Genomic DNA, 26890 nt, shown 5'->3' on the forward strand with positions numbered 1-26890 from the left:
GAAAATTAGGAGACTTCCTGGCTAATGATGCAAGCCTCGTGTAAGACAGCTGGGGCACTGCTGCCAGTGTTTAGCCCATGCAGTGTAATAACTTTAACTGTCCATTGTGGGAAGGGTTGGGAGTATTTGGCCTGGGAGCCATTTAAAAACAAACCAGTGCAATGGGACTCAGTGGCGGTATCCGTTTGACCAATCGTAATGTTCAGGAAATGCAGTTTAGAAACTGAGCCCTGTTCGAGGCAGTCTGTGCACCGTGCTGTGTCGTTAATTTAGTCTGCCTCAGTTAAAGGCAGCTCCTATCCCACCTCCTGCTAATGTTCTAACTTTCTCTTTACAGTGGAAAATAGAGAAACTCTGAGACATTTGGCATCTCTGTATGCAAACAACCATCCGTCAATGCATCTAGGACAGCCAGGCTGTACAAATGAGTCGGGTACGTGCATATGATGCCCTGGACTGTGGCTGTTTTTGTGCGGTCCACTCTTGTCAGATGATTTTCTGACTCTTGTCTGTCTGTACAGATAAGAACATTCCAGGAGGTGTCATCCGGGGGGCAGAATGGCACAGTCACCTGGGCAGTATGAAGGTATTTCACAGAGATTAGACTCCGCCTCCGTGCATAGCCAGGCTTACACTACAGTAGAAACTGTTACAATCACCTCCGGAATGGAGATTTTGTAGCTCTGAACAAAAAGTTCTGGTTCTTTAAAAAGTTTACAACTGACAGTTGACTCAATACAGCTCTGAAACTTTATTATGCAGAAGAAAAATGCTGCTTTCCTGTTTTTAAGTAGTTTAACACAGTGCTGTACTGTTTGCTGCTGCTGCCTTTTTATTTTATTTTTTTCTCATCTGTGCTGCTGCCTGATTGTGTACTTCTGGTTCCAAATGAGGGGTGTGGCTGACTGGTCAGCTCATAACTCTGAGGTTCTACTGTAGTGTTAAAGGAACAGATTTTCTGGGCAAAACTATGCCGAAGTAACCAGTTACCTCATTCCAAAGCTTTCCTTTTAAACACTGTCCGTGTCACAACCACTTCCCCTGTTTTTCAGGATTTCAGTGTTACTTTTGGCCATTGCCCTGAGATCACAGTGTATACCAGCTGCTGTTACTTTCCAAGTGCTGGACAGCTCCCTAATCTGTGGACAGAGAATAAGAAGTCTCTCCTTAGCATGCTTGTGGAGGTGAGAGATTAATGCTTCTTGGAGAAGAAACTCCTGGGGGCTTGTAGGGGAGCACATTGATACATGAGGCCTGGTCCTTGCTGCTGAAGTCCTATGGTGGTAGGCTCAGAGGATTGAGATGTGGTGTATCATCCAGGAAATTGGCTAATCTCTCAATAATGCTTTGCCTCAAGGTGAGATGAGCAGCCTTTGGTTGTATTGCACATTTTAATTACTAAGCAGAGGGTGGTGTTCTGTTTCACACTTCAATAAATCCTAATATGCTCGTGTATCTCCCACCACTCCTGTATCTGAACTCTGAGCGTCTGACACTCTTGATTTCAGGTTCATAAGGGAGTCCATGGATTTGTTCAAGACAAGAGTGGCAAGCCAGTGTCTAAGGCAGTTATTGTATTCAATGAAGGTGTGAGAGTCTACACAAAGGAAGGTGGCTATTTCCATGTGCTGTTAGCTCCAGGTTTACATAACATCAGTGCCACAGCTGAAGGATATCAGCAGAAGCATGTCTTGGTGAGTGTGCAACCGAATCACAGGATCTCTGTTTCCCTGTCTTGTCTGTGGCCTCCTTAGACTACTAGACTCATTTAAGGGTCCTGCCTAATTTTTACTCGAATCTGTTTTTTCAGCTATTTAGTCTTCAATAGCTGCTGAACAGCCTTGCTTTTCAGCCCAGTGTAGCTGTATTTAACTTGTGTAGTGGATGGAAGAGAACTTCCCATCATGATAGTTCTGAGGCATGACTTCCTCTGCATCACACTTGCTGTTGGCAAGTCCATGTGCCTACCACGTGCTTCTCTCCTACCTGGATGCTAACATAAAATATTGAACGTTCTCTGCCCATCCATTTGTTTCTCCAGGTGCAGGTGCGCCATGATGCCGCCAGCTCTGTGGTGATTGTGTTTGACATGGATAACAGGATATTTGGCTTTTCAAGGGAGCTCGTGGTAACTGTAGCAGGTAATGTGTGAGACTGTCTTTTCAGGACCCTTTATTTGAGCGCATTCAGGATGTGAGACCCAGCTCTGACCATAATTTTTCTCTCTTCTCCCCTCCACCCTTCCTTAACACTAAGTTAGTCTATGGTCCTGAGTCATTCCCCTGCCCTTTATTCTAGGTACAGTGTTTATTCCAGCTGGCTTATCCCACAACGTTTATGCCTGCTAATGCCATGTCTGCAGCTAAGTGGGTGGCTATTGGAGATCTTTGCAGCACTCTTAGTGAGGCCCTTTGTGGATTGGCTAATGAGGAGGGATGGTGATAGCAATGGGAAAAGCCTGCTTCTGACAAGTCCATATTACTTGGCCATGGGAGTAAGACAGTATCATTCCTTACCCTCTGCCACCTTGAAAGCGGCACAGCTGGCTACTGCCAGACCACTACGTGGGTTTGGAGGAGTTCAAGGATAAGGTGGCTATCAACCTGTGGAGGCCAAAGATCATATTCTTGGTTAGCTCGAGGAAAGTTTGGGTTTACCCTGTGCCAGTCCCAGCTTTGCCCATCTGAAGCTGCTGCACAGGAAGGGCCCTTTGCTGCAGGTTAGGGGCAAGGTGCATTGGCACCGTTGGATAAAGAAAGCAGCTATAGCTCGTCCCTCTTATGGGCACAGCTCGTGCTGTAAGTGACAGGAAAGCTGTAAGTGTCTAGCAGGAGTGCGGGTACTCACATGGCCCTGACTTAAGTGTTTTCTCATTGGCAGGTGCCACCATGTCAGCTGTGGTCCTCACAGCCTGCATAATTTGGTGTGTCTGCTCCATCAAGTCCAACAGGCACAAGGATGGCTTCCATCGCCTCCGGCAGCACAATGATGACTATGAGGACGAGATCCGCATGATGTCCACCGGCTCTAAGAAATCCCTCCTTAGCCACGAATTCCAGGATGAGACAGACACTGAAGAAGAAACATTGTACTCTAGCAAACCCTGAGACCCCAAGTGGAAAGGAAAGCTCCCTATGGACAAGCCCTACAATTTGGGGCTGCTCTTATGCTTCAGAGATCTGGAACGTTAGCTTGCAGAATGCGTAAGCTCCAGAGATGTGGGTGGCAGTTCTCAACCTCCAGGGTTCTTCTTTGCTCCATTCCTACTTAGGCACATGACAGCTGATGTCAGAGGCTGTGAACGCAGTCAGGGTTCTAGGTCAGGGGTTGGAGTTCCATGTAATGGAAACACTTGGAAGGCAACTTATTAGTATGTGGTAGCAGTTTTCTCGACAGTCCAGCCTGGCGTGTGGATAGTGGAGTAATAACCAAATGCCTGGTGGGGTCCATAGTTTTAAACTTTAAAGCCATTATTTATCTCTACCTTTTTGATTCTTTTCACTCTATACGTTTTGGGGAAGCCTTGATCAGTTATGGCCAAGACTTCAGCTGCACTGCCGGTGAGTGGCTCTAGAAATGGACAGTGAGCTTGGTTTTTGGTTGCTCCATCCCACTACAAGGGTACAGAGGTACTATGGGCTGCTCTGCTCTACTGCAGGCTCCTAATGCTTCTGACGTGTTTGTGGGGGAATAAGTTTTTTACAGTCGGGCTCTCCATGAAATTGCCTCTGTATTGAAGACTGACAGGTGGAATAATCTTGTCCAGGTGTGAGAAGCTCCCCAGCCAAAGGGGGAGAGCGCTACAGTTAACTCAGTCGGAGTTGGGTGTCCAGTAGCTGGGTAACTCTGCCATTCTCTAGTTTAAGAAAAAATCCTCCAGTTCACTTGAACTGTCTTGTACAGAACCCCCACTGCTTCTGGCTGGCCATGTAGCCAGCCCAATGACACTTAACTTTGCCTGTCTGGGAATGGAGACTAGGTAGTAACCCAGGAGTGAGGAGTAACAGCAGCATGGCAGGGTAGCATGCTACAAGAGTAACTTGAGTGGGTTTCCAAACAGATGGTGGTAATCGCTCACTATGGGTATTGTCCAAGTGCCGCTAGTCACTGACGTGCCTGCTCAGCCTTGTTCAGGTCTGCTGGAGTTTGAAAAGCTCTTAACCCTGGCCACAGCCGAGAAAACACAGCTAGTGTTCTGCAGCAGCATTGAGAGCTCGCGGAATCACCATGACTCAGCTTCAGTCTCAAATACCTGCAAGACTTAAATTCCTCTCCCAGGTCCATCTGACACAGAAAAATACCCATTACTGACCACTGCTATTGTTAAAAGCTGACCTCTTTGCTCCTGTATTGAACCCTGATGTTGCCTGACATCCAGCAGCAGGATGGGCATATCGCTGCTCAAGGACCACAAGCAGAGTTCCTCTAAATGTCCCTCCTGCTCTTTCATAGTGAGATGGCTGCTGTCAGTGACCATAGCACAGCGGGAGGGGGGTGGGTGGGGGTGAGAGAGAAGAGGGATGTTTGGATAGCACTTGATGTGTAAACAGGAGCTGAGTGACCTCTCCCTACCTGAGAACACACTTGGATTCAAAACTTAGCTGTTGTTGGAGCTAAAAGGCTCCTCTAGAAAGGGAGGATTCTGTGCCAAGGGAGGATTCAGACCTCCTGATTTCCAATGCCTTTGGCTGTCTTTCTAGTTTGCCTCCCCTTTCTGAGGAGGGGGCTAGGGCTCAGCAGCATGAAGCAAATGCCGGTATTGCTTGTTTCAGGAGTATAGTACTTGCAGGAATTAAATAGATGATGCAGTAAACAGGCTGGCTCTTGCATGAAATGAATGATTCACTGGTGGACCCACTCAGGATATTGCAGCTGGAGCGAAGAAGGAAATCCTCTTGTAAGACACAAGGTCTGAGGTTCTCCAGCCTTTGCTGTATGCCCCCAACAGTACTTCGCTGCCCTTGTGGAAATGCAGCTACCAAGGGAACCAGACAGTAAGATCTTTTTGTAACCCACCAGTTGCTGAAATACTAAATTCTGCCAAAGGTTAATGGTGTTTGTTCACTGCCTTTCCTATTAGTCTCCTCTCTGGCTTCTCAGAGAACTTCAGATGCTAACAAGCGTTGTGTTGGAGACCGCAGTTCTCTTCCTACGTTATTGCGTGGGAGGTATCCGATTTGAATGGGGGAAGAGTGGGCATGTGTGTTGTGACCTGTCGGCTCTCTTGTATTTGTTGGGTGGAACAGAGTTGCTAGTATTAGGTCTGCAGCTTGTTCCTCTGTCAAGAAGTGGGTCTGTACTGCCAGTGTTCACACTCCTCGTCAGTTACCCAGAGAGACTGGAGTTTTATGTTACTTACATCCCCAACTTGTGTTAAAAGCATTTCATCAGCTACCATGTCGGGGAGAGTCTCCAGTACAACTTGGGCCTGGCTGCTGCCCTGATTATACCCGTCTCCCCCAGAGTATCCATGTGAAGCATCAGCAATTCCCTGACCAAATGGGTTTGATGTAGTAGATGAGCGAGTGTCTCCACTGGAAATTGTCAACTGAACTCTGGGTAGAGAGAGCTATGTGCAGCCCCTTTTTCTTTTAAAACAAGGCTTCATATTGGAAGTCGGGCAATTCTGCACTGTGAGGCTATTTATATTCCTCTCTCCCCAGGAGAGGAGCTCTGCCTAGAACATGCCCCATATGTAGTACATGGACCTACTCCCATGCTGTATTGTCTGCCATAGGGCTGTCTCCAAGGTACTGGCTCCATGCAGCTGCCAAACTGATGAGAAGATCATTGTGGAAATGTTTTAGCATGGCAAATAGATTTCTCAACCTTTTAACAGAACAGCTGCTAAATACGCTGTTAAGTATGTGATGGGAGCAGGCAGGCTAAGCAGGGAGCTCCTGCTCTTCCTTATACCACTGTGTTAAGGAGCTGCTGTTGCATCTTCTCTCACTCTTGCAGGGGCCACAAAAGTAGCATGTCAGGTTACAGCTGTGCTGAGTAAATGACTTTGCTCCATTTCTTCAGCTCTCGGCCTATTATGCAGGATCCAGTGGGCTATCAGTCAGTAATGTTAAGCCTGCCTGATTCCCAGAGTTTTTGCTTTCAAGGTCAAAAGCAGATCAATTTTGGGTTTTTATATTAGTTGCCTTCTCAGACTGATCTTCTGGCTCTCGCTTTTCCTGCTTTGATACCTGGTTCTGCGTGGGAGTTGGGGCTTCCTCATTCATATGAAGATGTTCTCTCTAAATTAAACTTCTGCCTCACAAGCAATAAATTGTGTTAGAAATCTACAGACATTTCAGAGCATTGGATCGGCCCTTTTCCTTCACAGAATGTATTGTGAACTAGCTACTGTAGGTGAATGCGTGTGAGGTGAGTGGGTGTAAATACCTGAGAGTGGGAGACTGCACCAGATGAGTGTCTTTGCTTAGTTCTCCACGGGCAAATGTACAGCTCTTCTATGCCAATGACAGCTGGCTTTTTTTAACTGATTTTTCTGAACAAACTGCACTCCCTGCCCCTTTTTTGAAACACCCCATGCCATCCTTAACCTAGCTTTGACAGCTACTGTCAGCACCCCCCCTCTTTCTGGAGGTGCCAGCACCAGCCGCATGCACTTGTCTCTGGAGTGCATAGGTCCATGCACTGTGCCTTCAAAAGTAAACTTTTAAAAAGGGACTTAAAATGGTTGACTTTTAGCTTAACTAAGAGAAGCCAATCTGTGTGCCATGTGAGACCGAACTTTCTGTACGAGGAGCGTGCTGTTTTTTTTACATGTATTCTGAGATCTAATACTCTATTAAAATTATTTTGATGTCTCTTGTGCTGATGGCTGAAATCTTAGTAACTTTCATGAGAGTGGCAAAGCAGCTACGTTGTTGTCTTAGCCTGCATGGAGTAAGAGGCTCTTGGTTTGGGCCCCTCAGTCCCTGTTCCCTCTCAAACCTCCTATTATTTCTTAAATTATCTGTGGTGTCCAACAGGGCAACCTCTAAGACTCAAATCTATGGGAGCCATAGCTTGTACTTCACTACGCACCTGCCTTCTGGGTCCTGCCCCTCTAATGCTACGTACCTGCTGCTTCACTGCTTTTGACTCTCAACACAATGCCCCAAACTCATGTGCTGGACTGGAGGCCAGCAGCCACCTTCCCACCCATATAGCAAAGGCGAATGGAAAATTAAAGCCTGTGTGAAGATAATGCTGTAAAACTTGGCTCTGAGGACAACTGCTTTGGGTGCTGTCGGTTGCTGTCAGCACTGCTGTGAGCTGTAGTTAATGAGGTTTCTCCAAGACTGTTTACACGCTAAACTCCAGGGGACTGTTTATCTGCCATGGGACCAGGCATGGGTCTTTCTGCAGTAAAACAGGTGCAACGAGCATGAAGAATGTTACTACAGCTCCAAGAGGCTCTTAGGAACTGCAGGGCAAGGTGAAGTGCTGAGCTGCTGTTTATTACTGATGTATCAGGCCTGCTAGTGGTCTGGGCTGCACTGTAATAGGAGCCGGAGGCACTTGTCAGGTGTGGGGCTCTGTGGGGTTAGGTGCTGTACAGACACCTAGGAAGATTTCAGGCTGTTCACGCCAGCCCTATTACAAAGCTGTGGTGTCTCGTAATAGACCCCTGCCAAGTAGTAATTGTATCTATTAACTAGGGGTCTGCAACTATTGGTGCCTTTGCCACCTGCAGCTGTTGTACATTACATTGAACAGGCTCCTGGACACAGCTCTGAGGAGGGGATACCTACCTGCTGGTTGAAGGAATTCTTTTGTGGGTGACACCCCTTGTGTCTTCTGTCGGTAAAGCAGAGCTGTACGCACTCAGCGTTCTCCAGCAATAGTTATGCCAAGGCCCTTAGCTGCTCTTAAATAGATAATATTTGCATAGAACATACTAAGGTAGTGACCAAAAAAACCCTCTGTCCTGTTTGTCACTTTTATTGCCTCGAAATAGGTAGCTATTGTACATGTTGTGAACTGCCAAGGGATCATGGATGGAGGGTCCCTGCTCATGTGCAGCAGGTACAAGAGGGCTGGACTCTTGTTGTTGTTGTTTTTTTTTGAGGGGGGGGGAGCCCTTGGCTCTGGGCCAGAGGCCTCGGGGGGGAAAGCAGCCTCTATGGGTGGCAGTTCTTGTGAGTGGCCATTCCCCAGTACTAGATGATGCAAATTAACTGAATCGTTAAGAACTGCTTCTTAAGAATCTAAATGGAGCCTTGCAAAACTGCTATGAAAATGTAGGAGCCTGGATGTAAAACTGACCCTCCCGGAGGCTGGTGGGAGGCATAGCAGCTGAGTGGCCCCTTAGGAAAGGGGTAGGGGAGAGGGTGAGTGGACTTGTCACGCCCGGGCACTTACCAACTCGTGGGAGATTTGGTGGTGCTTGTAAAGCCTCTGCTCCTGGAGGCACATGCTGATGGGGGATTTGGTTGGTTTAAATTAAAGTAGCCCTCAGGCTCGGGGAAAAGCGTGGACGTGTGAGCTGTGTGTCCCCCCAGCAGCCCGAAGACACCTTACACTCATTTTTAAAAATGATTTTTTTTTAAAGCCAGCTGGGTGCTATTTGGATGCTGGGGCTTGGCAGCGTGGCTGGTGCTTGGTGGGGGAGGCGGGTGCTGCCTCTGTGTGGGCCTGGCCTATTTGCTCCTACGCGGCTGGGCGCCCTTTGCACCATGGCACGCATGGCAAGCCCTGCCCTCCTGCAGGCTGGCGCTGAGCTGGGGGCCCTCCCATCCTGTGGGTGCTGAGCCTGGGGGTGGGGGTCCCTGTCCCATCCTGTGGGTGCTGCTTCGAGGAGTGCTGGGTGTGCTGCAGCACCCTCTGGCTTGAGGTGGTTTCTGGTTCAATGGCTCTCAGCACCTCCACTGTGAAAATTGTTCCAGCACCCCTGGGGGGCTGGGGGTCCCTGTCCCCTGGGTGCTGAGCTGGGGGGCAGGGTCCCTGTCCCCTGGGTGCTGAGCTGGGGGGATCCCTGGGTGCTGAGCTGGGGGGCGGTGGTCCCTGTCCCCTGGGTGCTGAGCTGGGGGGGGTGTGGGTCCCTGTCCCCTGGGTGCTCAGCTGTGGCGGGGGGTCCATGTCCCCTTGGTGCTGAGTTGGGGGGCGGTGGTCCCGGTCCCTGTCCCCTGGGTGCTGAGCCGGGGGGGGGGGTGGGTCCCTGTCCCTGTCCCCTGGGTGCTGAGCTGGGGAGGGGGGTGTGGGTCCCTGTCCCCTGGGTGCTGAGCCGGGGGGGGGTCCCTGGGTGCTGAGCCGGGGGGGGGTCCCTGTCCCCTGGGTGCTGAGCCTGAGCTGGGGGGGGGCTGAAAAGCGCGTTACATGGAGCAGGGGCCGCGCGGGTGGGGCCGGACCTCCAGCCCGCTCCAGCCCGCTCCAGCCTGCGCCGCCCGGCCCGGCCCGGCCCGGCCCCGCCCCGCCCCCGGAAGCCTTCGGGCGGCCAGGCGGCAGAGCCCTGCTATGCCGGCGCGGGCCGCCAGGGGGCGACGCGCGGGGAGGCTTACACGTCCCGTCGGTCCCAGCGCCCCAGGGGGACGCTCTGGCTCCTGGCCTCTATCGCTAGGGCTCGCGGGGACGGGAGCAGGCTGACGTTGATAACAAACATGGCGGCGGGGAGCAGCAGCAACTACTGGGAAGGTGAGGGGGGGGCAGAGCGGCGGGGGGGGCACGGAGAGGGGGGATCTTGGGGGGAGCCCGGAGGTTAGGGGTGGCCCTGAGGCGGTTCGGGGGCTGGGTGTGAGGGGCTTCAGCAGGGGAGCTGGGGTGGGTCGGGGGGCTGGGTCTGAGGGGACTTGGGGGGCTGGGTCTGAGGCGGTTCAGCAAGGGAGATGGGGTGGGTCGGGGGGGCTGGGTCTGAGGGGACTTGGGGGGAGCTTTGGGGGGGTTGGGTGTGAGGGGGTTCAGCTAGGGAGCTGGGGTGGGTCGGGGGGGTCTGGGAGAGATGGGCTGGGTCTGAGGGGGGCTGGGTCTGAGGGGACTTGGGGGGGCTGGGTCTGAGGGGGTTCAGCAGGGGAGCTGGGGGTGGATCTGAGGGGCTTGGCGGGTGGCCTGGGGAGGGGTGTCCCTGTGGGGGTATCATGGTATTGAGAAGCAGGGGCCTGTCTGGGTGAGGTGTGGCCTGGGGTCCCATTACTGGCCTTGCCTTTGGGGGTGTTTCTCTCTGAGTCATGGGTGGGAAGGGGACGCCACCAGACACGCACACAGCTGGGAAGGGTGGGGTTCAGGCTGGACTGAGACCTTCTGTCTGGAGAAAAGACCCCACCTTTAGCAGCTCGAGCTCATGCAGGGCTCAGGCCCTTGGCAGGGGGCTGCTTTAATTCTGTCAGAGCCTGTTTGGAAAAGTTCACCCTTCCCACCCATTGTCTAGGTCTTCCACACGTTTTGTCCTGGGATTGGGGACCAGGGTGAAGGGTGCCATAGTGCTCAGTTTGCCAAGGATCTAGGAGAGAAGTTGGACCTTGACTGCTCCCCGTCCTTGAATGTATCTTGTGTCTCTTCAGGCTTTGGGAGCTTTGATAGGACTATGCACCGTGACTGTGTTAACACTGTAGAAATATAGCTGTGTGTTTGGTTTTCTGTTTGTGGATGCTTTATTTCAGCGACCCCAAGACTACTATAAATATATGCTGAAAACAGAAAAAAGGAGAGTAGCGTCGCACTTATGTTAAAAGTCATAAACTGATGGCCTGCAATGGTCAAGAAGGATTTCCTTCTCCTCCTTCTGTATACTCTCTTTGCAACCATTTTCCGCCTGGTCTGCTGATTGCTTCCAGGAGACATGGAGAGCCGCGTGTCCTTCTAGTGAAGCATCTGCTACTTTTCAAACACAAATGCATCACATCACAGATTCTTTTAGGGTTTCTACTCTCTAAAGCTTCATTTTGACCAGCAAATTGCAAAACCAAGTCTCATCTCTGCATCTGTTGCATGTGCTTCCCATCTCTTTGTACTGTGGGTTTCTTGGATGAAAACTCATTGCTGACCAGTATGCCAACAAAGTCTGAAATTGGATGTATAGCTAACATGCAAGATAAGTTGCAGGTTCTTGCACAGGTGAAGACCTGTATCCGGGGAGAAGAAACAAATAGCACAAATTCAAAATGGGAGATAACCCAGCGTCCACTTGTGCTGTATTAAACAAGTTTATTTCTATATTGTTGCTTTAATAGTGCCCTACTTTGATTTATTCTTGTAACCAGAGCTCTGTAGTTGCTTTACAGAAGAGGTGAATCAAATTTTGGAGATAGGAATGGGAAAGTGTTCATGAAAAGATCTCTCTAAAATGGTCTATGGTGTGAAAAAGTTGACAACCTATCTGTGTGCTACCACCAGTTGCCTAGGCTGAATATGGGACATTTTGCCTTCCTCTCCTAAAGGTGGTATACCAGCTTGAAGCACCAGTCATCTAGTCTGACACATCCTGTGTTCCTATGACTGTGAAAGCTTTTCTGGGGATGACCAGGAAAGGGTAGAGTTAATGAAGACCAAGAGAGGAAGCATGGGATTTTGGTTTTGAAAATTTTTACTGATCAAAGTGTTGTTGTAAATAGTAGTATAAGATCAGGCTGTGCTAATGAGGAAGTGTATTGGGGGGGGGGGGGGAATCTTCCTGTGAGGGGAAAAGACATGTAAAGACTTGGATGTTGCAAAAGCAGGTATAAAACTACAAAGCTGGTCTGATTGTGGCCCATTCAGCCTGGTGATGTCTCTATAAAAGTGTGACTAGCATTTAAAGAGGACTTGACTGCTATTACACCCCAGAAGAGAACTGAGCTGATATTTACTGGAGGGGAGCAGCTGGTAAACTTTTGATGGAGATTTTCAGAAGTGCCAAAGGGAATTAGGAGCATACAAGGCAGGGGGAATTGTGTGCCTGAATTCCTTAGAGACCTTTGTAACTGGGATTTTCCAATTTACTTGGCTGAAACTTGGTAGTTTCTAACTTGCCATAGCTGACTTGGTCTTGTGTGAAGGCGAGACCATACTGCGTAATATTCGTAGACACTAGTAGCCAGGGAGATCATTTAGGCCATGTGTCAAATGTGTGGATGTTTCTTTATAATGATGTGTACTGATAACAGTGGCATCATGTAAAACACAGCAGAAGACATGGTTCCTAACCTATGGAGCTTAAAAATCTAAACAGCGTGTTCTCCAGTACTTCATTCAGTCCAGTTCTAAATAACCACGAGAGGGCTTCTCCATCCTGACTAAGTCTCTGGGTCACTAGTCTGATTCGCTGTGGTGGAACAATTATTACTTCTGTATTTTCATGACTTGTGCATACATCTAGGCATTTAATCTCTTTTGTAACATATCTTGCCTGACTTCTTATTTTTAATTATGTAGTCTCTTATTCTGACTTCCTCTCCTTTGTTTTGTACCCAAAATGGTTTGTTGTAAAAAAGCAAATCCCAAACATACTGGATTGTAAAGGGACCTGTTAACCTTTCGTATTTATCGTGTTGTTTTATACAGATCTCAGGAAACAGGCTAGACAGCTGGAGAATGAGCTTGATCTGAAGTTGGTCTCCTTTAGCAAACTGTGCACAAGCTACAGTCACAGCAGCGCCCGAGAGGGAAGACGCGACAGGTATAGGTACTAACAGACTCCTTAATGTTTTTTTTAAAAGGCTGCTTTAAATACTCTTGATTCATTTAATCTTCCACTTTTCTTTGTTGTTTGATGCTTAGTTTTTCAAGTAGCTCATTAGAATAGTCCTTCCTGGGCATTAGGAACCATATGCTGATCTTGATATGGTGGTGGTGGTGAATAGGCACCACAAATGGATCAAGGACAGTGGAGCGTCGTTAGCATGATGTAAATCATTAGGAGGAATTATGTTTAAGATTTAGTTTGTATTTGTGGTAATCCATAGAGGGGTTGTGTCCTTGAGTATGGCAGTACAGCTTGCTGCACCGTCTGTGTTCAAATTGTATATTGGTTTAGAAAACATTTTGCAGTTTTTTAAGGACTTCAGCTCAAAGGCTGGAAAGCAGTTTGGATACTGATGAATTGAGCCTATCAAATCTGCATGTGGTCTGGCTAGCATTATACTCCCCATTGTAAAGATGAGGAAATTGAGGCACAGAGCTGTTGTGACTTGTCCAGGCTTGCACAGTGAATGCATGGCAGAGCTGGGGTTTGAACTGAAGAGTTCTGACTCTGAGCCCTCTGCTCTAACCCATACAGGGTACAGCCGTTAGTTTCAAGTTTTCCTTCAGGATTACTAGTGAGAACTCCTTTTTAAAAATAAGCCTTTTACCAAAAGAGCTAATAAATGTTCTTCATTTGCTAGTGTCAGGTTTATGTGTGTTCCCCAATCAAGCATAGTTAAGTTTTGTAAGTCTCTCCACCTTGAAGACCAGACTCTACTTCTTTCTGAAATGTGAAGACAGTTACATTATTATCTTCATAAACGGTGCCTATGCACATGCAGCCTTGTCTTGATCAGTCACTGTATATTAATTATGTGTCTATTGCAATGGGAGTCATTCTGGAACTCGCTCCAATCCTAAAGTGAGAGAAATCTTCATCCTTCAAAACCTTCCCTAAAGCTCCCCTCTACTGGGTTGCCTACCAAATATTCAACAATATCTAGGCATCCCGTGTACTGTGACCTCTGTTGCTCATTCTGAACATGATTGTGTCACTGTCACCTTTTCCTTCTTTCTCCCCTCTTCCAGGTTCCATTTGTGTCCACTTGTTGTTGCTTAGAGGCTAAAACAGTAGGCTCTTTGTGGCATGGAGTGCATGTTTTATTGCATGTAGCACCCAGCACAATGGGGCCTTATCCCTGATTGAGGTCTGTCAGTGTTTCTGCCATACAAATAATAATAGAGCTTAAGACACCTAAATGGAAGCCGCCCAACTTGACTGCCAAGTGTTAGTTAGTTGTGTTCTCATTTTCTCTTCACTCCCCCCAATCCACAGAAACAAACCTTGGTCTGATTGTCTTTGTTTTATCTGCCTTTCCCAAGAAGTACTAGTAGATTGCGGTCCTACCCCTTGAAAGCCACATTCCCCCTCTCCTAGCACAACAGTTCTCTCTCTTGCTGTGTTTTCAAAGAGAGAACACCAAAATGGATTGAGTCTAAATGTATTGTCAGATTGAATGAGTCTCTTCTAACATTGCTCAGGGTGAGCAGAGTGACCCAGAATCTGTTTCCCAGACGAAGCCCAAGAGCAGCGCCAGGAGTCACCACTCCCTTCCTAAATCAGGGCTGCTGCCGCCACCCCTGCCTGCTCCATCTCTCTCTCTCTCTCTCTCATGTTGCCAGAGTTGTATTGTGCAGTGTTTGCCAGAAACTTGGACATACCACTGACTTCTCACTTCCAGAGAGAAAGATGGACGGTAGAAAAGACACTAGTTTTCTTTCCTCTTCCTATTCCATAATTGCAGGTTACCAGAGAAAAGAGTATTGCCTTCACAAAAGATGTAAGCTGTTACCTTAAAGGTGTTGGTCTGTTGTGTGTTCGCTCCTATCCCCTTGCTTGTGTGTGATTTTCTTTTCCCTGTATAATTTTTAACTGCTTTGACAAGCATAGGGGAGATGGACTATGTAGAAAACACAGTTTATCCCAATTTTTCTCTGTGGCATGTTCTTGTTTAAAATGTGTCTGCAGGAGTTTCTCGCACTGTATTGTTAATGTACATTTACGTAATTATAACATACTAATATTGAAACCCACTTTCCTGCTAAAATGGAATAATAAAGAACAGTGTGGGAAAGAAACATCGTTGTTCGGCAAGTAATGATTTCTGACGTGAGGTGCAGTATGATTCAGTACCAGATATTCGCTTCTAGAGGGAAGTAAGACCGTGTCTACACTGGTGCTTATGTTGGCAAAACTTACATAGCTCAGCAGTGTGAAAAAAACAAGCCCCACCCCAGGTGACATAAGCTTGGCCAGCAGAAGTGCTCATGTGCACAGCGCTGTGTTGGCCGCAGAGCTTCTCCTGCCGTCACAGTTACTGCAGCTTGCTGAGCTGGTTTTATTCCGTCGATGGGAGAGCTCTCTCCCGTTAGCATAACACAGCTACACGAGCGCTCTCACAGCGGCACTGCTGTAAGTGTAGGCGTGGCCTTAGACTGTTTGCGGGGTATATATCTCATGGTATTTTAACTGAGGTATTGGACTAATGAGGCAGTTGATACAGGGGAAAATGTATCTTTTTTCTAAATTTAATTTCTGACTTTAGGAACTTATTTAGAAAATAAAATTGCCCTTGTACTTATGTCTGATATTGACATGTTGTGTCCGAATTGTCACAAAAGGATGTTGTGCCTTTCAGTAATTGCTGCTGCTCTTTTCCTCTTAGTTCTGACACAACTCCTCTCTTAAATGGGTCGAGCCAAGACCGAATGTTTGAAACCATGGCAGTGGAGATTGAGCAACTTCTGGGAAAGGTAAATGAATTGTCATATTCTTATTTCAATATCTAATAGGGCGTTGAAGACTTTAATAGATATAACGTTCCTGCATAGGCTGTAGAATGCGCACTTGATGACACAGATTGCAATACACCTCCATTAAACAAAACAAGATGTTTAGTAACACTGGCAACAGTGGTTGGTAAATACCTCACTGAGAACATGTTAACCAGCATTGTAGCACCTTTACAGAAAAGTGTCCCTTTGTTTTTTGGTTGTTTTCTGTAGCTTACTGGAATAAATGACAAAATGGCAGAGTACACCAACAGCGCGGGAGTCCCATCCCTGAATGCAGCACTGATGCACACGTTACAGCGTCACAGAGACATATTGCAGGTAAGTCGCATGCAATACATTTGTTACTTGTTTTTACGCTGTGTCTTTATTGTAATAATACTTGGGAGTGGTACTTAGTGATCTGACCTCACACAAAATCCAAATACTCTTGTAGGTGTGTGTGTGCGTGTGTATAAAAATGTTAAAAAAAAAAATAAAACCCAAACCCTACAATGTTGATTGGCAGGGAGAAGTTTGAGGGATGCTGTGTCACTGAAAAGTAAATGCTATCAGTTTTTAGTTGTGACCAATGCATAGCAGGTTAAAATGTCTGATGGAAAAGACATCTTTGTCTCATATGCTGCAAGGGAAGGATATAGAAAATAGGATCCTAATAACCAAAAGGAAATAATCTTACCCACAATTGTTGTGGTTTTGCACACTGTGTGGATACAACTGATTAAATAATTCTATCTTAAAATGGTCATCTTTATAACATTTACCTTCTTGGTTTTCTATATATTTCAAAAATGATATAAGGAAGCTATTTTTGGTCTGTGATGTAAAGTTTTCAGGCTTGGGTTTATTCCACTCTATTTTTTGTTAGCATCCAGTAGTTACATAAACTTAATTACAGTTCAGACTCTCAGATGAAGAAAAAGCTGTCCCAGGGAAGCTGTTGAAATAAGCAATTGAAAGCACTGAATATAAAAGTGAACCTCATATTCAAAGGTTTTAAATGCAGCTAAAATTAATGAACAAAAAGATGAATATGCCATAGGTCCCAAGAGGTCTGTGCAGTTTTCCTGGTTTAGTGACTACCTGGTCTTGATGTAAAATTATTAAGGAAGTTTCACAATTTCTCAGTATTTGAATGTGTGTGTTCCTTCACTAGCTTCACAAATATGTCACGCAGGGAGTGCAAGGCTTGTGCACAAGCCGACATCCACTCTCTATTTGATGTTGCCTTTCTAGAAAGGCTTTCGGCTTGGACCTTTTCGCTGGAGTACTCAGTGCCCCCTTTGCTGAGGGGGGAATAACGAAATCTGCATTAAAACCAGCTGTCAGATCTTCAGTTAAGATCCCATTTGATGCTTTTGCCTTAAAACTACAAGAACAAACCCAAAACCAAAAGGCACTTTGTGTAGTGCAATAAAGTGTGATCATCTATGAAGTCTTGTAATTGAATTATTGATACATTTCATACCGAGAGATTTAAATATTATCAACTTCAGCAAACTGACTCTGTGTCCAAAGACTCCTAGGGTACATCTGCACAGCAGCTGGGAGGTGTAATTCCCCGTTTGGGTAGACAAACATGAGCTAGTTCTGCTCAAGCTTGCACTCTAAAAATGTGGTGCCCATGGTGGCACAGGCAGCAGCCTGGGCACAATCCAATCTGACTCCTGGGCACGTACTTGAGCAGCTAGCCCTAGCCGCCACGCATGCTACTACAGATATTTTTAGTGCACTGGCTTGAGCAGAGCTAGCAGGTGTATCTCCCAGCTGCAGGGTAAATGTGTGAATTTCCAGGTTCTGAGAGTAGGATTTTAATGCCCGCTCATCAAATGGCCTAAACTCACATGCTGTGTGGGAGACTATCATTTAAGAGACACTATCCATTTAAAAAGCACACAAATGCAGTGGTTCTCAAACTTTTTTTTTCTGCGGAACACTTGAAAATTGGTGAGGGTCTCGGTGGACCACTTAATGATCTTTCCAAATGTTGTTTGTACTGTTGGATAACTATTTGTAAAGTGCTTTGGATAAAAGCGCTATATTAAAAAAAACTTCATAATAATTAACTTTTTTATTCTACAAATAAAAGCACACAACTCATATTTTAATATCAGTAGTCTTACCTTTCTAGTGTGATGGATGTGCCCTCTCTCCCCTGCCAGAGCTGGGGCTGGGAAGGGGGAGGGGTCTCTCCCTCACTGCGGCAGCCCCTGAGCTGGGGAAAGTCACCTCTTTCTCTGGCTGCCACAGCCCTGCACATCCCAAATTCCCCCCATCCCCTATTCTCAGCCCACTACCCCCTATTCTCCCTCCCCCCCCCAAGGCCACCACCTCGCCTCATCTCATATGTGCACCTTCTCCAGGGTTCAGGCACCTAATTACTGGTGCCATGCCTGCGCGGCTCCACTAATTAGGTGGGTAGGCCCTTCATTCTCTCGTGTGTGGCTACCCAAGCACACACCTTAAAGGGAACTATCCGCAGACCACCTGAATGGAGCCCACGGACCACGGTTTGAGAACCTGTGCACTAATGTCTGAATGTTTTTTAGGTACTATCTTTTTACTTTTCTTATCTATTTAACAGAATATATACAAACTGATAATTCTTGCAAAAAATGTTTTGTTCATTTATTAGCAGGAAAACCAACATAAGTTTTTAACAAGTTGTATTGATCATTTTTACACTCTTTACTCTTTAACCCTGAACATTATAGGGACCATCTACAAAGTCTGTTTAATGTTACACAAGACGCCATCTCTGTTTAGCTTGTTTAAATATAACATCACAAACAGTACAATTTTTAAAAAAATGCAAAAATGATAATCATTACAAAGCATTAAAACCTAGCCCCCTTCGTTATTTACAGTGTTTATTTACATGACCCGGTACTTCTAGTGAAGAGTACCAGTTTTTAAAATGCAGAAATGATAAACTCAAGCATTAAAACATTTCTTTACAGGATACATAAACCATTACGAGTAAACAGAACCAGTGTTTAAAAATGCAGAGATGATCATTTTAAGTTGCAACAACAGCAGTACTAATTTGTTCCTGCTGGTTGTTCGGATAATACGAAGAGCCTGGTAACGGAGGCTCGAATAAACGGGGTTCTGATGTCTTAGAATTGGAAAAAGTACAGAGAATGGCAGCAAAAATGATTAGGGGTTTGGAACAGCTTTCGTACTAGGAGAATTTAAAAAGACTAGGGCTGTTTATCTTAGAAAGGAGATGATTAAGAGGAGATATGATAGAGGTCTATAAAATCATGACTGATGTGGAGAAAGTGAATAGGGAAGTGTTATTTACCCTTTCACATAACACGAGAACCAGGGGGTCATGCAATGAAATTTATAAGCAGCAGATTTAAAGCAAACTTAAGGAAGTACTTCACACAGTGCACAGCCAACCCGCAGAACTCATTGCCAGAGAATGTTGTGAAGGCCAAAAGGATAACTGGGATCAGAAATAATTAAGATAAGTTCATGGATGATAGGTTCATCAATGTCTGCTCACCAAGGAGGTCAGGGGCACAACCCCATGCTCTGTGTGTGCCTAAACCTCTGACTGCCACCAGCTGGGACTGGATGACAGGATGGGTCACTTAATAATTGCTCTGTTCTGTTCATTCCCTCTGAAGATTGTGGCATTGGCCACTGTTGGAAGACAGGACACTGGGCTAAATGGACCGTTGGTCTGACCCAGTCTGGCCATTCTTATTTTATGTGAAAACAAGAGGAAGGGGTTATAATGAAAGTTCCAGTATAACCGTAACCATTGAGATCATTATTAAGCAAGTACTGTAATGCCATAGAAGTAATAAAACTTTCAAGCCTATTTTCCATTTTTACTAGCCTTTTTATTGGCTAGTTTTCTGTCTATTTAGTACCTGTTAGTCAGATCTTGGTTGGCAGAGTGTTGCCCTTGTCGAGATCTAATGACGATGAAATACTTTTTATTGCAGGATTACACGCATGAATTCCATAAAACCAAAACCAACTTTATGGCAGTGCGGGAAAGGGAAAATCTCTTGGGATCAGTACGGAAAGATATTGAGTAAGTCTGAGTATAAACAATAGCAATAGACTTGAACACTTCTCTTGTCCTGACTGGAAGAAGCATATTTTTTTGAACCATCACCCTGTTTTCTGAGACATCTTGCATGATTTTTTAAAGCGCTTCTTTCAGAGAGGGCTCATTTCAAGTACATTGTCGGGTGTATTATGAAGCTGTACACTGAAACTAAATCTATTAGCCAAAAGTTCCAGGACTAAAAGTACTCCTGGCTCTCCTTTTTAGTAGTGTGGGATGTGTGCTTCCCTAAATCAAATGAATTAGTATATGTTTAAAGGAGGGTCAAAAGCTTCCAATATAAAGTGAAGAAAAAGACTATTCTGATTGGAGCAATTGCCATAAGTTTCAGGTTGAATTAATGAGTTGTTTCAATCAGATCTGGCTACATGATTGTCTCAAAATTCACTTTTGATACAAGCAGCTTGTAATCATGATTACTTGCTTTTAAAAGATGCAAATTGCATTTGCGAATTGAGCTGTTTAGCATGCTTGTTTGAGATCATATTTAACAGCTGTGGATGTAAACCACAGATAAAGACTCTCCATGAGGCAAAAGTTAATCTTTGAAAAACCTTCTGAGAAATGCTTCTGCCTATCCCCACTGTCCTATTTTTGAGTGTGTCTCTTCCCTAGATTTAATTCTAGGGGTCTTTGCTTGAAAATATAGGATCTTCTGTTTTGTAGGCGCTCTTCTGCTTTTCTATATTCCTCACCTTGAGTTGGATTTCTTTGTGACAACACAAACCTCACAACCATTTTAACTTCACGTGAGGGGATCGCAGCAGGAGCATTTACTGCTTTTAGGAGCAAAGATTATGTTCTCATGTGAACTTCCCTGGTAGCAATAAACTGTAATAGTAAACAAGCAGAACTGTGTTCAAATACAGGCCCAGTGCTCCTTCCATTGAAGTTAGTGGCAAAAATCCTTGATTTTAGGGTAGTGTCCAGAATGTGTTTCAGTGAATTTCTAAAAAAACAAACCTCAAGTGTTTGTAATATAATTAAGCCTGGATATGAATTGGAAGTTTACTTTTCCTTCTGCAACCCCCTAGTGAGTCTCTCTGAAACACCAGCAGAGGGCACCTGCCTTTCCTTTATCTATCCAGTGTACATTTCAGAATGTTTCCCTCAGGGAAAGAGAAATTAGAACATGCTTCTGAATGGGAAAATAGCAAACTCTTTTCTGAAAGAGGTTATTTTGAGCCCAGGTGAAACTGGGAGAAAGCTGTCTGTACTGATTTATTATAGCCTCTCTCTAGTTAGGGTTGGGTTCCATTTTGCACTTGGAAAATTGTGTGTATATATATATATATATATATATAGGTAGGGTGTATATGTGTGTGTGTAGGTAGGTAGGTATATATATAGGTAGGGTAAAACACTTAAATCCATTTTCTATGGTTTAGTCTATCAATTTAAAAAAGGGTATTTTAATGACCCTGAGACTTTTCCATTTGATGATTTGGAAATAACTGAATTTAACATACAAGCTAGGTCCGTCAAGCGATTAAAAAAATTAATAATGATTAATTGCGCAATTAAAACAATTAATCGCGATTAATCGCACTGTTAATAATAGAATTCCATTTACTTAAATATTTTTGGATGTTTTCTACATTTTCAAATACAATGATTTCAATTACAGCACAGAGTACAAAGTGTACAGTGCTCATTTTATATTTATTTTGATTACAAATATTTGCACTGTAAAAAACAAAAGAAATAATATTTTTCAATTAATCTAATACAAATACTGTAGTGCAATCTCTTTATCATGAAAGTTGGACTTACAAATGTAGAATTATGTACCAAAAACAACTGCATTCAAAAATAAAACAATGTAAAACTTAAGAGCCTACAAGTCTACTCAGTCCTATTTCTTGTTCAGCCAATCGCTCAGACAAACAAGTTTGGTTACATTTGCAGAAGATAATGCTGCTCGCTTCTTGTTCACAATGTCACCTGAAAGAACAGGCATTTGCATGGCACTGTTGCAGCCAGCGTTGCAAGATATTTACACGCCAGATGCGCTAAAGATTCACATGTCCCTTCATACTTCATCCACCATTCCAGAGGACATGTATCCATGCTGATGACAGGTTCTGCTTGATTGCAATCCAAAGCAGAGCAGACCGAACCATGTTCATTTTCATAATCTGTGTCAGATGCCACCAGCAGAAGGTTGATTTTCTTTTTTGGTGGTTCGAGTTTTGTAGTTTCCGCATCTGAGTGTTGCTCTTTTAAGACTCGTGAAAGCATGCGCCACACCTTGTCCCTCTCAGATTTTGGAAGGCACTTCAGATTCTTTAAACCTTGGGTTGGGCGCTGTAGTGATCTTTAGAAATCTCACATTGGTACCTTCTTTGAGTTTTGTCAAATCTGCAGCAAAAAGTTGTTCATTTTAAGAACACATGCTGAGTCATCACCTGAGACGACTATAACATGAAATATATGGCAGAATGCAGGTAAAACAGAGCCGGCGACCTACAGTTCTCTCCCAAGGAGTTCAGTCATAAATTTTATTAATGCATTATTTTTTTAATGAGTGTCGTCAGCATGGAAGCATGTCCTCTGGAATGGTGTCCGAAGCACGAAGGGGCATAGGAATGTTTAGCATATTTGGCACGTAAATACCTTGCAATGCCAGCTACAAAAGTGCCATGCAAAAGTCTGTTCTCGCCTTCTGGTGACGCAATTACAAAGTGGGCAGCATTATCTCCTGTAAATGTAAACAAACTTGTTTGTCTTAGCGATTGGCTGAACAACAAGTGGGACTGAGTGGACTTGTAGGCTCTAAAGTTTTACATTGTTTTGTTTTTGAGTGCAGTTATGTAACAAAAAATCTACATTTGTAAGTTGCATTTTCATGACAAAGATTGCACTACGATACTTGTATGAGGTGAATTGAAAATACTTTCTTTAGTTTATCATTTTTACAGTGCAAATATTTGTAAAAAGAAATATAAAATAAGCACTGTACACTTTATATTCTGTGTTGTAATTTAAATCAATATATTTGAAAATGTAGAAAAACCTTCAAAATATTTAATACATTTCAATTGGTATACTATTGTTTAACAGTGAGATTAAAATGGCTATTAATCTCGATTAAAAAATTAATTTTTTGATTTAATCGCGTGAGTTAACTGTGATCAGTCAACAGCCCTGATACAAGCAGATCAATAAATGCTGCCTTGTGAAAAGAATTTCTGGCAAAAGTGTTTTTCACTTTTTTTTTTTAAATCTTAGGTCATATAAAAGTGGGTCCGGTGTGAACAATAGAAGAACAGAGCTGTTCCTGAAAGAACATGAGCACCTTCGAAAGTAGGTTTTCTTAAATATCTGGATGAACCATTCTTTTTCTTATGGTAAAAGAATAAGAACAGCATCTACAGTTATAGTGCCTCGGACAAAGATTACAGGAGCCATTCGTCCTCATGCTTCAGTACATAAAAACCAAGCACAGCTAGGGTCAGGGAGAAAATCTCCTCCATAATATTCTACAAGGTGCTAGGACACTACGCGGGTTTAATACTTTCCTCTGCAGCATCCAGCATATGGCGCTACTGGACACAGGATAGTTCGCTAAGTAGCCTGTACCAGTATGGCAGTTTCCTTGTGAGTTTAGATATTTTGTGGCTGAAACTACTAATTAAAGGCCAAATGGAAGAATTCTCTCAGGGCAGCAAATGAATTATCTTGTGTATCTTCCGTTCCTTGGCGATGAGGTCAATTTTGCAGCTATATATCCAGCTCAGTTACGTGGTAATTGGAAGAATCTTTCACTGTGTAATTGCAATCATATTTTAACTGAAATGCTTTGTTTAATGGTTATTTTTTGTTGTTTGTGCTTCCTTCTTATTTCAGTTTAATGAACATTGGAAGTTGGACAATTTCTGCTTAGATTTCTCAAAAATAATGATGTGTTTATAATCTTATTGTGTTTTTGCTGATGAAGTGGTGGATAGAAGATTTTTAAACAAACAAGATTTATACAAACCAGATTGAAATATATTAGTGGCCAGGATCTAATGAACACAGTAAACTCTTTAATGTACATTACATAGGCAAGAACACAGGGTACTAGATTGTGACACTGAGGTCACGTATAAACATTTCTTTGCCACTAGCAATAGCAAATTATGCTGCTGAAAGTGTTCGTGGATATTTTACAAGCCAATTCTGTAAGTTTTTGTTGTTGGCTATGTGCCTCCTCTTACTCTGTGATTTTTATTTAATATATTTTTTTAAAACAGTCTTTCTGTATTAGCAATACCAGCATCTGTCTTTCTGATAGGGTGAATGTGCAGCCGTCTTTGTAATTGATTCTGTGGTAGTTTCTCCACCTAGAAGCTGACACATACAAGGGCTGTCTCCCAATTGGAAGAAGCAGTGTCCTGCTGTACCTGTTTTTCTCAATACTGTCTATTCCTTGTGGAATATCTTCAACGGAACCACTGTATGTGCAAAATAACTATTCAGCTTTTAGAAAAGGAGTCCTTGTGGCACCTTAGAGACTAACAAATTTTTTTCGGTATAAGCCTTTGTGAGCCACAGCTCACTTTACCAGATGCGTGCAGTGGAAAATACAGTGGGGAGATTTTATACACACAGAGAACTGAAACAGTGGGTGTTACCATACACACTGTAATGATTCAGCTTTTGTTCTTTATTTGCCTTTGGATTTGTGCTCTTCTTATGTCACTAAATCTATCTTCTTTTGTGCCTGTCAGTGTTAGACATAGAATGAGAATCTGCTTTTCACTTGTCTATGCTAAGTGTGTAGAAAATCCACATACCAGAATTACTAATGCACTTAAATACATCTAAAATTGATATCTATTTTTTTAACCAAAACTAAAAAGGCAGCCCAAAGACTTCTCCTTAGTTCTGTTTTTCTCACTCTAACTATGAAGGACTTCATCTATTTATGTAGTAGATGATCTCTGTTACTCTCCATCCAGAGGGAATTGTGGTTTTGAAAGTTTGCCTCAAATACCAAGTTACATGGTCTCAAAGCTCTAGGAACTCAATGATTTCAACTGTGTGTATGGGGATTTTGAAACAAGCACATTTAATCGGTCTTTCTCATTCAAATGAGATCTGACCAATCAACATGCACACTGGAATTTATTCCTCCTTTACATTGGACCCTTTTCTCTACAAAATGATGCTGTGCGGCCATTCATTAAAAATGGGAATATGCACAAGAACATTAGGGTGAAAAGGAGCAAAATCCCGCAGAACGGTGTCACAAAGCTGTGGCTCTTTAGGCATTTCCTTACTTTCAGGATGCAGTCATATGCTCAAGCTCTAACTAACTGATTGTCACATTTGGGGTCGGGAAGGAATTTTCCCCTAGGTCAGATTGGCAGACACCCTGGGGGGTTTTCGTCTTCCTTTGCGGCATGGGTCACTTGCAGGTTTAAAATCGTGTAAATGGTGAATTCTCTGTAACTTGAAGTCTTTCTTTAAACTGTGATTTGAGGTCTTCAGTAACTCAGCTGGAGGTTAGGGGTCTATTTCAGGAGTGGGTGAGGTTCTGTGGCCTGCAATGTGTAGGTAGTCAGACTAGAAGATGACCATGATGGTCCCTTCTGACCTTAAACTCTGAGTCTATATTTGTGTAGAAAAGGCTTGAGTTTCAAAGAAACACAGACTTCTATGACTTACTATGTTTCCACACCCCAGCCATGGTAAACTATAGACTGACACAAGGGGGCAGAATTTCATCGGGAAAGTTTTCGGCTGTGGGCTGATATCTGTTCCTAAAGATAATTTTGTGTTGTAGCCAAGACTAAGTCAAAAGCTTTTACAGGAAATTAAAAATACAGTTTTTAGATGGGTGATAAAGTACGGGCAGCCCACAATTTCCCTTGGTATCCCTGGTGGCATTCAGAAATCCACTGGTCTAAAGCATAAGCTAACGATTTTCATTTGATTTGCACCTGTTGTTAACCTTTATAATCAAGAATGTTGTTAAATTTTACAGAAACAATGCAATGGGTTTAATGTCTTGGAGGTGAACCCTAATTGAAATTGAGTGCACTGATGAAGAACAAGGAGTGCCTATTAGTCTGAATAAACTTGTTTGTTCCCATATCCTAAGGATTGAAAAGTAAGCGTTAAGTAATGTTATAAATTTGGCATTTTCTGAAAAAAAATGCAAATTTCCTCTTGCAGTTCCTCTAAAACACACTTTTGATAAGTGCATAGAGAGGAAATTATCAACAGATCTTTAAATGGCCCTAAAACAATGCAATGAAAGGCAGCCATTAAATGTCTTGTATGTTTCATCTGATGAAAGTTTTTGGAAATAATCAGGTCCAGCACCTTACAGAGGTATTGGTTGCTTTGATCTTTCCTGGGACAAAGTTTCATTGTGGTGATTAACTTATGCTGGCTCATGACTTTGGGGTTGGACTAGATGACCTCCTGAGCTCCCTTCCAACCCTGATATTCTATGATTCTATGACTTTAATAGCAGTCTGATTTCGCAGTAAGGATGATCCTTTTCAGAAGGCGGGTCAGAGTATTCCTGTGCCTGTGTGTCTACAATGTATAAAATATTCCAGGGTTCTTCAAACTTATTTAATAGAGCGTACGGAGAAACAGCTGTGCTATTATTATTTCTCTCTCTCTCAAAATATGCCCAGTTGATACTCCACAATTCAACAAAATATCTAGTTATCTCTTACTGTTACAGATATTGTGAGGTTTAGAATTAGTAGAGTTGTTTGTGTCTTAAGTCTAGTTAATAAAAATGCTACTATATATCTCTTCTCCAAATATACTTTGACTAAAAATGAATTTGGTAAACTTCCGTACTTGATAGAGTTTTCCCTGGTAGCCATTCATCTTACAGATCATGGTGCCTTTTTCCCTTTTTGGTTGATGAAGTACAGGTAGCTTTCTTGCCTGACTTGTGCTTCACTGTAGGCCATTATAATCAGTCAGCCAATGTAAAATGCTGAGCTGAATCATTGTCAGGCTTGTTACTATATTATTTATTTTGAATGAGCCCTCACATTTCTGTAGACTTTCAAAGGTTATTTGAAGATTGTCATAAATATAAAGGGAAGGGTAAACACCTTTAAAATCCCTCCTGGCCAGAGGAAAAACCCTTTCACCTGTAAAGGGTTAAGAAGCTAAGATAACCTCGCTGGCACCTGACCAAAATGACCAATGAGGAGACAAGATACTTTCAAAGCTGGAGGGGGAGAGAAACAAAGGTGCTCTCTGTCTGATGTTTTTGCCAGGAACAGAAAAGGAATGGTTTCAGAGTAACAGCCGTGTTAGTCTGTATTCGCAAAAAGAAAAGGAGTACTTGTGGCACCTTAGAGACTAACCAATTTATTTGAGCATGAGCTTTCG

The 26890-nt window shown here is 43.9% G+C and overlaps 2 protein-coding genes across 4 annotated transcripts in view; both read left to right on the forward strand.

Moving 5' to 3' along the window:
- Positions 1 to 6821, forward strand: part of CPD (carboxypeptidase D) — a 34370-nt gene extending 27549 nt beyond the window's left edge. Inside the window, exons 16-21 of the mRNA XM_073315936.1 lie at positions 338 to 433; positions 522 to 586; positions 1053 to 1184; positions 1509 to 1694; positions 2042 to 2141; positions 2881 to 6821. Coding sequence (XP_073172037.1) covers positions 338 to 433; positions 522 to 586; positions 1053 to 1184; positions 1509 to 1694; positions 2042 to 2141; positions 2881 to 3107 — 806 coding nt within the window. The 3' untranslated portion in view covers positions 3108 to 6821. The remainder of the gene's footprint in view (positions 1 to 337; positions 434 to 521; positions 587 to 1052; positions 1185 to 1508; positions 1695 to 2041; positions 2142 to 2880) is intronic.
- Positions 6822 to 9501: 2680 nt separating this feature from the next.
- The window catches only part of GOSR1 (golgi SNAP receptor complex member 1), a 65916-nt gene continuing 48527 nt past the window's right edge, over positions 9502 to 26890 (forward strand). For 2 of the 3 annotated variants that reach the window (XR_012155486.1, XM_073316062.1), the window contains exons 1-6: positions 9504 to 9630; positions 12472 to 12592; positions 15318 to 15405; positions 15658 to 15765; positions 19407 to 19498; positions 22766 to 22840. Coding sequence is in view for 2 of the 3 variants with exons in the window: in XM_073316062.1 (XP_073172163.1) it covers positions 9597 to 9630; positions 12472 to 12592; positions 15318 to 15405; positions 15658 to 15765; positions 19407 to 19498; positions 22766 to 22840 (518 nt within the window). In the remaining variant the exon portion in view is untranslated. Of the gene's footprint in view, positions 9631 to 12471; positions 12593 to 15317; positions 15406 to 15657; positions 15766 to 19406; positions 19499 to 22765; positions 22841 to 26890 lie in introns of all 3 variants that reach the window. The other variant, XM_073316063.1, reaches the window with a different exon arrangement.

The sequence above is a fragment of the Lepidochelys kempii genome, chromosome 17, assembly GCF_965140265.1.
Source record: "Lepidochelys kempii isolate rLepKem1 chromosome 17, rLepKem1.hap2, whole genome shotgun sequence".
NCBI lineage: Eukaryota > Metazoa > Chordata > Testudines > Cheloniidae > Lepidochelys > Lepidochelys kempii.